Source organism: Corvus brachyrhynchos, unplaced genomic scaffold (assembly GCF_000691975.1).
Source record: "Corvus brachyrhynchos isolate BGI_N302 unplaced genomic scaffold, ASM69197v1 scaffold60, whole genome shotgun sequence".
NCBI classification, from domain to species: Eukaryota; Metazoa; Chordata; class Aves; order Passeriformes; family Corvidae; genus Corvus; species Corvus brachyrhynchos.
The window spans coordinates 4,741,655-4,754,364 of NW_008236767.1; the positions used below are offsets into that span (position 1 = coordinate 4,741,655).

Consider the following 12,710-nt stretch of genomic DNA (forward strand, 5'->3'; position numbering starts at 1 on the left):
TACAAGGGACAGAGAGTTCTCAGTAAGACGAGTCCCTAGTACCACAAGAACCACTTTATATTAGGGTGACCAAAAAGGCTTCCCCCAGGATGCTTGTTCTGTTATGTGAATCTACCCCAGTTTGGATTCCCTGGTTGGCTGTCAGCCTCTACCCCTCGTCACTCCCCCAGGGCTTCCCCATTGCCCCCCCGTTCCCTAGTCCCGCCTTTTCCCCACCCCCAGATAAAACTCTGAGCTTCGGGGTCATGTTCCTATTTGCCTCTGCACCCTTTGACAGTGTAGCAGCAGTGAATGCTCCTGCTGGAACGCAGGCAAAGGCCCTTCTCGACTCCCTGCTACCGACTGTAACACTGAACCCACCCGTGCGTCTGTGGGGGCAGGCGGGACCCCACAGAGCTGGGCAGGGACAGTACTATTTTTGTAAATTATCTTTTTCAGTGGAACAATGGTGATTTTCACCATGTATCTCCTTGACCTATAAATGTGTCTGTGAATCTCAAGACAAAAGAGATACTGCAAAGATCTCTGCAATTCTCAATATTTAGTTTAACAGATTCCACTTCATACAAACAAATAGAATGAAAGCCAACTGTTAAGAGAAACAAAATCTAGGACATTGTTTCCACTTAATTATTCACAGTAAAGAGATGCTCAGCATTCTGATGTGCACATTAAAACTAAACAGTCTGAATGGTTGTACAGAAGGATTATGAACATTACATGAAAAGTGCTTTGTGTTTCCAAAGGGAGTCTTGTCTTCAGCTGAATGCAATAATATTAATAGACAATCTACAGATAATCTCCTGATTACTGAAAGCATTACTCATAGCATGGTTTAAAGCCCTCCTTATGACATGAAATGCAGCATTAACATGAGTCTTCAAACTGAGACACTGCAAGAACCTCCTTTCCCCTCAGCAGTTTCCCCGGTTTTGTTCAATTTCTTTTGAAAGGGTTATTCTAGACTCCCAGTTCAGAACTTCACATACAAGCTATGAAGAAACAGCAGATCAATGAGCTCTTATAACACAGCTGTTACTTAAGCATTTGATTTTAAAAGAAAATAGACTGTGAAATCCAATTCAATATGTGCCTTTCTATTAGGGAGACAAAGCACAAGCCATTTTTCACATATAAGATGCACTATGAGCTAACATTTACGCAGAGCCATTCCTTGAATTTAAAAAACCCATTTGACTAAACCATGCAATGTGGTTTGAAAATGGTTTTATATTTAATCGGAAGATTTAGTTACCACAAAGAATTTTGTTGCTTACAACACTTAAGAATTTTATATGTAAGAATGACCAATATAAATAGTGTCAAACTGAATTTTCCTATCAGGAAATCAAATTTTTAAAGAACACTAACCAGAAGTAAATCATCAAATAGTTACTTCTTTGGTGACATGTTTTTCAGCATAGTTCATGAAAATGAGCAATTTCTTTGAGAAAAGAAAATGCAAACTGAGCAGAATGTCTGATATTTTCCATGCTAATACAAGCTCTAGAAATATTTTGCAAAGAGTACAGATCTCATGACAGAAAACATGAGCACAGTGTGAATCCCAGAGAGCACATGCCCAATAAAAACCACAGCCCCTACACCTATATGGAATGAAGCTTTTCAAGAATACATATTTATGTGCAAATAAAAAGATGGAACACTCCACTAGGTATAAACTATGCCTGCAACTAACTGGATTTTTGCCTAACTTGTCTCATTCTAGCTAGGAAGTGTTCTCTTAAAAAATATTGACTTTTATCAGAGACACTATCTTCTGAAACTTTTCACTTTGTTAATTTCTGTTAACTACTGCAATGGAATTGTATCGATGATGAAGGCTAAGAACCAGGATAAATAAGTATAATGGAGGTCACTGTCCTGTAGGTATTGTTCCCTAGATTTAAGCCTACTACTCTATTAAGCACACACTTCAGTGTTGGGATGGGGGAAAAAATAAGGGGTGGGGGTGGGTGCAAACTTCGTGGCTGCCAGGTAACTATCACTACACCTTTCACTTCTCAGTCCCAAATGCAGGCATTGTACAGAAGCTATCTATAGAATAACAGCTTCTAAATATAGCATATTGCATATCGTGGGCAGTTTCAGATTTTTTACTCTCTCTCTGCAGAACTCCTCATTTTAAAAGATGGAAAGCAAGTAATTTTGTCTGGGATGTGCATTTGGAAAATCATGTATGAACCTGTTGCATATTCAAAGCTTGTCCCATTTGTTGCTTCATTCAGTATGCTGTTTATGAATTCCACTTCCATACTACACTTGATCATGCTTAAGTGATACATCCTAACTCCCACTGTTTAGCACCTGCCAACACACTCATACTCTTCCTGTTGGTATCAAGCAGGAGGTCAGGAGCCCCATGCCTGAGCAGGTGCATGTCTGAGAAGAGGTTGTGACCCCACGGGAAGCCTGTGCTGGAGCTGGGTCCTGACAGGGACCTGCAGACCCATGGAGAGAGGAACCCACACCGTTGCAGGTTTCCTGGTAGGACTTGTGACTCTGTGGAGGGACCCACGCTGGAGCAGCCTGTCCTTGAAGGACTGCACCCCTCAGAAGAGCGACCCACACTGCAGTAGTTTCAGGAGAGCTGTTGCCTGTGGGATGGACTCACGTTGGAGAAGTTAATGGAGAACTATCTCCCATGGTAGGGACCCCATCATGGAGCAAGGGAAGGACTCCTCTCCCTAACCAGTGGGAGAAAACAATGTCTGATGAACTGGCCATAACCCCCATTCTGTCTCCCTGTGCCCCTGGGGGAGGAGGTAGAGCTGGGAAGGAGGGAGAGGTGGAGAGAAGGTGTTTTTAAGCTCTTAATTACTTCTCATTATCCTGCCCTGGTTTTGTTAGTAATAAGTTCAGTTAATATCTCTAACTGGAGCCTGTTTTGCCTGTGACAGTATTTGGTGAGTGGTATCTCCTGGTCCTTATCTCAGCTCAGGAATCCTTCGTTGGGTTTTCTCTCCCCTGTCCAGCCATGGAGGGGAGCAATAGAGCTGCTTTGGTGGGTGTGTCGACCCAGGGTCAACCCACTACACAAGTTCTTACTATCAGCAGGGGATGCCATGACTAACACAGTTAAAGTCAGATTGAAACTCAGGATTAATTCCCATGTATATGCAGTAAGTGATGCTAAAAAGACAATTTTGCTCCTCGATTCATCAAGTGCATGATCATTTAACATGCAAATGTATCTGGAATATTTCACTTGAACTTATCTCATCTGAAAAGCTGACAGCAGTTACTGCTTTTGCCAACACAGCTTCACCATTTACGAGAATGCCTGTCAATCTGATTTCCCCCCATTTACCCCTGACTTTAAAACCCCTAAGGGAAAGCCAGTTGAGCAGCCTGTAATGAACTGCTCAAATTACTTAGGAGTTAATTGTCTCTAAGTTGAGTTAACAGTCGAATGATACAGCTGTGTTTTAGGCAGAATGCCACTTCAGCTGCCTCATGGCACTCCCTCAACTCAAGGACCACAAGTTTTGCTTACTGTGCTGGCTCCAGGCACAGCACTTGCACCAAGCCTCAGTGTGGCAGAGCAAAGCTTTATTTTCTAATCCCTCTCTCAGTCAGCCTTCAGGGAAAGCCTGACTACCTGTCACACGTGTCACAGACAGTAATGCTGAGCTGTTCTGTGCCAATTAAATTCAAGGAAAAAAACACAATTGCTTTGAGTGAAGTAACTCTAATACCAGAATAAGTGGAAGCAAGAGGAAAAACGTTTATTGTTTCCCCAGCTTTGAAGAGCAAGGTAAGCAAAACCTCCAAGTTGCACCTTATAACAAAGCAAAGCTTAGTAAGTGGGCACTTCAACCACAGTGTGCAGCCATCAGGGGACTCAACTTGTGTGATGAGAAGAGACAGCAATGAAACAGAAGAGCTCCTGACACTCATCAAAAGCCAGATCTACACAAAGACAGATCTAGCATCCCACATACAGTGTGTCATTTCCTTAGCTTAAGCTGTAAGTCCATGCCAGGGGGAACACTACTTTGGCAAATAGGAGCCAAGGACAACGTGGTCCAGAAGCTTGTTCCACTATGAATTAAACAAGAAAACACTCCCTACAGAGATGATAGTATGAATCTGGAAGTGGCATTAACTTACACAGATCCTTTTTACTGACACCTCTGAAGAGCTGAAACTAGGCAGTTTTGCCATCTCTCTCTCAGGCTCAAGCCTAAAGGTTCACAAACTGTGAAAAGCAGGCACAGAAACGTTCATACCATTAAAAAACCAAAGCAAACCTAGAAGACCAGATGTTTTTGCAAGTAGGATTCTCACACTGAAAGTGAGAAAAAGCCAGGTTTGGCATTCAGGAAAACTTTTAGTACCAGTGAGGTTTGTGCTGGAGAAAGACCAAAGGTCTTACTAGCAGATTTTGAAGACATCAGAACACACATGAAATAAAACCTGTCCCTACTGCAGAAGGCACTATCAGTAACTAAACTTTCCATGCTGTAATCTCTATTTAGTTACAGCTGGTTTGTGATACTCAATGTTTCAAATATATCAGAACAGCATAGTGAGAAATGTATTAAACTGAGAAGCAGGGTAGAACATAATATACAATAATGACCAAAAATTAGGTTGCACATGACCATGCATTTAGTCTCCACACACTCAGAATTTCCATGTTATTTATCAAAGTGCTCCTTACAGGTTGAGAGTATTAGCTGGATTTTTCATAGTAGGGTATTTAAACATGTGTTTCTCTGTTATAGAAGGTTCCCACAGTATGTGAGAGGGAGAGAGTATGATAAAATGAATGTAACATGCATGAGAGTTAAAACCTTAAAACCCATATTCTTCAGAAGGAAAGGGAGAAAATTAGCTTTGTTTTACCTAAGACACACTGCAGAGAGAGACAGTGGGAGCTTTTTGTCAACTCAACCAGCCTGTTGAGTTGACAAGCAAGGAGGTGACTTAACCTTTCAGAAGGTGCTTGGTAGACCTTGTTCCCCTACCACTTTCACACTGCTGGCATCATCCGTACTCAGCCTTTCAAAAAGATCACATTCTGTCATAGGAGAGAAAACTGACAGAAGTTATAGATATGTCCAAGCACTAAGCTTGTCAGAAATAAAAGGTTGTTTAAATTCAAAATTAAATTAGTTTTTTGTATCCCAACACTTATGTTCCAATATTCTCAGATGTATTGCTGTATTTTATCTTCCTTTAAGGCAATGCCAAAATGAAAATATGAGCTCTGGTGCACTCATAATTAATAATCAGATTAAAAGCTCCTAATTAGTTTTCTTAACTCTCCATGCTTCATGCTTAGCATTCCTAATTAGTTTGGCAACTTATACAACGTGGCTCCATGAAAGCTGAAGTTTGTCAGAGCTTCAGCCCTTCAATGCTTCCCTACAGGGTTGTGTGTTCTGTTGGAAAGGCAGCATCACCCACCAGCAAGTTCTGTGGCAGAACTTGCCAAGACTTCAGGGTTATTACAGAACTACTCAACAAACAATGAAAGAAACACCTCAATTCAAATCCTATTCTCAGTGATTGATGAAAGAGGTACCAGCATGTGACTCGCAACTTCATCTAACCAACTGGCACACGGACTTCTGCTATTCCACAAGCAGTTCCAATAAATTCATAGAATCATTATAGAATATCCTGAGTTGGATAAGGAGCCACAAGAATCATCGAGTCCAGCTCCTGGCCCTGCACAGGGCAAGCCCAAGAGCCACACCATTTGTCTGAGAGCATCGTCCAAACACTTCTTGAACTCTGTCAGGCTGGTGCTGTGACCACTCTCCTGGGGAGCCTGTTCCAGTGCTCAACCACCCTCTGGGTGAAAAACCTTTTCCTAATACCCATCCTAAGCTAAAATACATTGTTCAAGTGATTTACTTGTAAAACATTCAACCATGTAAGGTAAAGCTACTCAATTCAACTGCTTCCAAAATACACAGAACTACTAAGCTCTTACCATCAGCATAATACTGATCTGTTGTTTAAAAACTGCTGTCTTACCACATAAAAATGTTATTTTTCCCCTAAAAGAAATCTACGGTCTTGAATCCTCTCTCCACACCAAAGATTTCACACTGTTAGCAGCAAGTTAAATAATCTTCACATACCAATTGTGAACCATCAGCTTCTGCACAGCCAGTAGTGCATTATAACGAACTTGCTGGTCTTCGTGATGCATGTGGTTCATGACCAGCTGCTTACCACCAAGTTGTTCAATCACTCTGAAAAACAGGAGAGGAGCAAGTTTTTTAACGTTTTGGACTACTTTAAATTCTGGGTAGCTATCCTATCCAACCTCTTCACAGTCAAGGCAAGTTTAAATTATATTCATATTTATTTTATTAAAGTATTTATTTCCCAAGATACACATCTCACCTGACATAATCTATATTTGTAACATCTCCTATTAACTACTGATTTTTAAAAAAAATTTTTTTTTAAGAATTAGCAACATCAGAAAGTGTTTCTACTGGACTCCTGTTTGCAACTTTGAAATAAATAATCAAGAAAAGAACCCTTTTCAGAGAGGATTGTTTACTTTATCCATCTCTCTAAAAGGGTTGGCAGGGTATAGCATTATCAATTATTAGGTAGGAGAGGTAGTGCCCTCCCCCCCTTAAATGGATCATAACCAGTCACTCCATTCTTTGCAAGAATAAAACCCCAATCTCTTCTGGCACTGTCTAATAAAGAAAAATGGTTGTAATCACACCAACACCTACTAAATCACCCACCTCATACATATAGTGTTTTTTGACATTCAAACTATACTAGAGCTATAGCTATTCCTGCACAAGATGCAGAACTGGCTGTTAAGGTACAATTCCCAGAACAGTATATGCTTCAGCTGCATCCTTCACTACAAACTTCACCACCAGAGTCAGCCATAGCTTTTTAACAGCTATACCAAATCCCCTATGAAATACTGATGAAACCCTGTATTGCATGTCATGAATATATTATTTCTTAATAAAAACAGTGGAAGGCAACACACTTAAAACCTGAAAAAATACCACCATCCAGATGACTTCACACGCAGCATTTCAGCCTATCATAACAGTAAGTTTGGAGAGAATTTGCAAGGAATATATAAGCTGATTTACTCACTGACTTACATGTTTGTTTCACATCAGTTCTCTCACAGGTCACTTAGTAGTTAAACATAGAATTCTGTGAAGACACTATCACTTGCTTTAGGCTTAACTTAATGCTGTCCTGCCATTCTAAGCTTGCATGAGCTATCTGCATGTAGTACTGCTCTTTTCATAGCCAGATTAACACATTGCTGCTGCACAACATAATGGATTTTTGCAGAACAGGTATAAAGACAGCATGGAGATGAAAAAAAGAATTTTCAATTTCACTTTATAACTCAGTTAAAACCATCCTTAAGACCACAGGGAATATTATTTCCCAATAATATTAAAACATTTGTTTCATAAAGCAGGAAAAAAAAGGAATGGATTCAGAAAAATGCAATTGTTTCAAGCTGGAAAATCCTTGCCAAGAATTCAAGACGTTATTAGTAATGTAACAGATTCAAAAAACCTTTATGCCTGCCTTATACTGCCTCACATTTTTAATGAGTTAAATATAAAACCACTGCACACAAAGGCAAGAGTATGAAATACTGTATTTTTGTCTTTATTATAGGACTGACTTAAAACAATGGATTTTCAGGAATTGAAAGGATGTGAAAAAGGCATTAAACTCAAAAGTTTCCTTATGCTGGAAGAATGCAAGAACCAAAATGAAAAGCTAAAAGCCTATAATCACAAATGGTAATAGGCTCTTTTAGATGACAATACATCACTGAAATTATGGCTGAGAACATGAAGAGTCAAAGAACAGCATTATCATTCTTGCATAATGCTGCCTACAGGTACAAATCACTTCCCAGCCATGGGTTTTCAACCCAAAGGTCTAAACAGTGAAGAAGGTTCGCAGTGAATCCTATTCCTGCAAGTTCCAAATTTGTCCAAAACACTACATTTAGTTTCCCCTCTCCTCAACTGCTGCTTACTTTACAGCAGTAATAGAGCCCAGTGGAACAGTTATGTGTGCACATCATCTGCAGTGACTGTTCCCCATTACACCACTGCACTAAGCCAAGAGAGTGGCATTTCAAAAAAGTTTCTGGATGCTTAAGATCCACGTTTTAACACGACCCATTTAAAGGGAGAAAGAAGACACAAGATAAAGACAAAGGAGTACAATTTAGACTGTTATAGCAGAAAACAAATATAAAATCCACACTACATATCTGAAAGCAGGCCAGGGTGAAAAAGGGAATGCAAGTTTTTTTTCTAAATCATAAGCTAGGGAAGAGAATGGCTCTAGGTCTCCATCTTTACTACATGTCAAACACAAAGCCCACGTTCCTAGCATTCAAGAAATTCAAAGTGTTGGTAGTACATAGCAATAACCCTTGGGCCACATGGAAGGTGTGCTGGAGGCCTGCCTTTATTTTCAGTGACAGGAAGCACCAGCACTGATGCCTTAGGTTTTAACTTATATTTTTCATATTCTGTACTGCTTGGTGTGTAACTCTGAAGTTTCTTGTAGCCTGTTAATTTCTGCTCTCTTGTGCTAGGTAAACATAACAAAGCCTCTCTGGGCCTGTTCTTCAAGGACACCCAGACTGTCCTAGGCTCAAAAAATATAAACCAAAAGCCTTTGAGAGGGGGGATAAGCTGATGGGAATTACATCATTAAACTGAAGCTTTAATTGGAGAATTAACCCTGATATGCAAATGAACCAAACTTATAAAAGTGTGAAGAACTCGTGACCTGTCATCCATCTTGGGGTTCATCTTGGCAAAAGCCTCTGGCTCCCCAGGGTGTACCTTTGAAGGCCTTTCAAGTAAATACCTACTTTTATTCCCTTACTCCTGTCTAGTCTCTGTTTCTAGGAGGCCTCTTCAGGCATCAGTTCTTTGGCACCCAGATAGGACAACGAGGCTTCTGAAAATCCTCTGGGACTCAGAAAGATCCAGCTCAGCTCCCCCTCCTTGCCAGCACCGGGGGGGCAGTTGCAGCAGTCCAAAGAGTCCGGGGGGGAGAGGGGGGATTTCATTTGGTGTTTCCCCTTTTTGTTAGCTTGGCAGCTAGTGAGAGCTTGTCAGGGAACTTGTGTGAGAGTTCCAAGGAATTTAATTTTCCCTCTGTTGGTTTGTTGCTAGCTTGTATCCAGCCAACACCCTTTGGCACACAGGCAGGTGGCACTGCGGCTGGGAGGCTTGAAACCTATTTCCAGCCACAGTTTATAAACCCTGGGGTTTTGAGTTCGAATCCTATCTTCTCTAGTTTTCTCTCTTTGCTTAATAGTGTTTTTAGATCGCTTTGCTTTATTTTTGTGAATTTTCTGTTTATAAGCATAAAACCATGGGCTGTAATATTTCTCGTATGGGGAATGAAATACCACAGAACTTGCCTTTAAGTTTAAGTATTAGAAAACTGGGAAAAATTGACTAGCAAAGATAAAACCCTTACAAAAGCGGAATTAATTAGGCTTTCCACAGTGATCTGGCTAGCCATACTTTATTTCTGCAGTTACACTTTCAGAAAATGCATCTTGGTGAGCCTCACGAGAAGCTCACAGTGCTATTGTCTTGACAATTTGGTCCACAATGTGTAATGTTAAAAGCAACTTATAATTACTTAAGCGTTAGAGAACAGCCATGCAAAAACGCAGTCTTAGTTTAACAAACATTTTCTTTTGTCAGACAGAGGGAAAGATTAGCCAGAGGTGTAACTCTAGGTCTCTGCTGTGTGCAGCAAGTAAAGTCAAGTAGTTTTAGGTTCCACTTCATCTCCGCAACCTTCAAAGGCTAAACGATGATCCAGTTAAGAGTTGACAATAAACGCTTAATGGAAACAAAAGTATTCTTTTGACACCTGAATTCTTCTACTCTTCTAAACCAAGAAACAGTATCCATTCTTAAAGTGAGTCATACAATGAGAGTGTGAAATACCGACCACGCATGGGAGAAGTACACGACTCTGTATCAAAAAACGTAAGAAATTGACTATTATGCTGGAACTGACACATAATCCATAGGTATTTTAAGGTTTTAGTTAGTTCCAAAATTGCTGAAGTCATATTTGGTAAGAATACACTGGATTACAAAAGAAATTCTTTAGAAGAAAGAGATTGAGGCATTTCAGTTTGTTCATTGGAACAGAAAGCTAAATAAGCCAAGTCTGCAAGCAGCAGCTAAAGTGTAAGAATTTGAGGTAAGAACATGGGTTAGAACAGTATCGAGGACACTTCTTATTTGCTGATGACCACTCCTTTTGAAGTCTGGCACATTGCTGAATGGGCTTAACAGCCTGGGAGCTGAGTGGAGCTGTGGTCCTAAGAGCTATACATTTTCCAGCTACAGGTCCTGTTTTCCACCAATAGCTTTGGTCCAGCAACTGCATGGCCATACTAGCCTAAACATTCAGGTAAATGCATGCAAGCTGTTTAAAGATTAAAGCAAACACATAATAAAATGATTCCATACAAAGAGCAGCTTAAAGCAAGAACAACCAGTATTAGTCAGTCCTCCAGCTTTGCCATTTGCAGGCAGCACTATTAGTTTCCACCTTACTGAAGGATATCTTGCCTCTCTTCCAAATACCATTTCAGTTCAAGCAGCTGACAAGACTATAAGGGCTGTGAGTATTTCTGGAATCAACAAGTCTTCCTAGCATATGTACAGCCTGAAGTTTCAGTGTGTTGTCCATGATTCTACTGCTGTCAAGACAGCAGTCTACACAAGAAGTGTTCATGAAATTCCCAGCAAGGCTAGAAGGCCATTCTCATCTATTGAGCTGGTTTTAGCTGAGGTAGTTAATTTTCCTCTTTGTACTAAAACCACTGTTGATTTCATCATTGCTGAGCAGCATTTGCACTGCATCATGGCCTTTTCTGCTCCTCACCCCACCAGCGAGGGGGCTGGGGCTGCACGAAGACTTGGGACAGGACACAGCCATTGCAGCTCACCCCAGTTGACCAAAGGGATATTCTATACCATATGGCATCATGCTCAGCATATAAAACTGGAAGAAGAAGAAGGAAGGGGGGATCATTGAAAGCCATGGTGTTTATCTTTCCAAGTACCCATTATGCATGATGGAGCCCTGCTTTCCCTGGGATGGCTGAACACCTGCCTGCTCGTGGGAAGCAGTGAATTAATTCCCTGTTTTGCTTTACGTATTAAATTGTCTTTATCTCAAACCACAAATTTTCTCACTTTTCTTCTATTTCTCCCCCATTCTGCTGTGGGGAGAGAGCAAGTGGCTGTATGGACCTGAATTGCCAGCTGGGGTTAAACCATGACATCCATTAAACCCTAACCAGAAACCAGGAACAGACCTCTTCCTTGCTACAAAAATTAAGTCACATGTCCCCCAGTGTGAGTGATGAGCCAGATTCCTGCAAAAACCAAAGGCTTCTTTCTGCTTCAGTGGTCTCTGCCTCAGAGGTGCAATTATTCAGTAAACATCTTTGCTAGCAGGTTTTAAAAGCAGGAAAATATAGCAATGTCTGTGTGGATTTCAACAGGATTTGGGTTTATAATGAACATGAACACTTTCACCAAAATGTGTATCTGTGTAGCTAAAACATGCTTAAATGGCAGAGTGACAACCGAATCTGTGCATCACTGAAATGACAATAGCAACTGTTTGTGGAAAAAACTTCTCTGTAGTCTTAAGTCACGAAAGAGTCTTTATCATCGTTGGAATAGTCCATGTCTACCCTAAGTCCAATAATTACAGTCCAGTTAGTCACAACAGAGAGGCAAAATTGTATGTTGATAAACTCTTGGTAGTTCTTTCAATTTCTTCTGGTGCCTGGCTTCTGCTTTAGTCTAAACATTGTATTCAATACTTGCTCTAAACACTGGTTCCCTTCAAAGTTAAGAGACACTGAAATACATTAAGTCAAAGATCCAGTTTGCATTTTCTCATCTGATCTAGTTTGTGCTTTCTCACCTTCCCAGTGAATAAAACTTAAGCATAACCTGAAGTCCCTTTGTAGCATATTTTAATATAAATAAGCAAAAAAAGCCACAGGCATAGTACATACTCCAGGTACTCTCTAGAATAACAACATACTGGCATTTTCCTACCGTTTCCCACGGGGATAGTGCCGTACATATTCTCCCACGTCATGAGCAGCTACAGCCAGCACCTGTGGATCATCAGAAACCTCCAGAAGTTTTGTCAGGATTCTAGGAAAGAATTTGAAACAATCAAGTCCCAGGTTTTGGGTTGGTTTTTATTTTTTTGTTTTTGTTTTCTTATCTGTGAGGGGGTTTTAATCAGTAATAACTTAAAATAACAAAGCCCATAAGCATAAAAATGCTTTACAAGTCACCCAAAAAGTAAAGCTAGAACTTTTTCCAAACATGCAGTTGTACTTAATGAAACCAACAACCTGCCCTAATTAACAGAATTATTTAAAGTATTCACTAGAGTCAGTTTAGCAAGGTACATGCACAAATACCTATAACCAAGGATTACAAAATCTCTCCTTTTTTTATACTTTGGCTTCAAGACCAACAGTTCTGAGTTCTAGATAAGCTGCATTAAAAAGCAGCTCTGTCTGAACTCAAAGACAAAGAAGATGAAAACTATACTGATTGTAAATTACCTCAGTGCCACATGTTATTTTCTTAGCATGCACAGAAACACAGACCTGTAAGAAG

General features: G+C 40.3%; 1 protein-coding gene across 1 annotated transcript in view; it reads right to left on the reverse strand.

The window, feature by feature from the left end:
- ATP6V1H (ATPase H+ transporting V1 subunit H) overlaps positions 1–12,710 on the reverse strand; it is a 52,138-nt gene that overhangs the window by 8,979 nt on the left and 30,449 nt on the right. Inside the window, exons 12-13 of the mRNA XM_008644923.2 lie at positions 12,132–12,233; positions 6,120–6,233 (exon numbers count right to left, since the gene is read on the reverse strand). Of these exons, the coding sequence (XP_008643145.1) occupies positions 6,120–6,233; positions 12,132–12,233 (216 nt within the window). The remainder of the gene's footprint in view (positions 1–6,119; positions 6,234–12,131; positions 12,234–12,710) is intronic.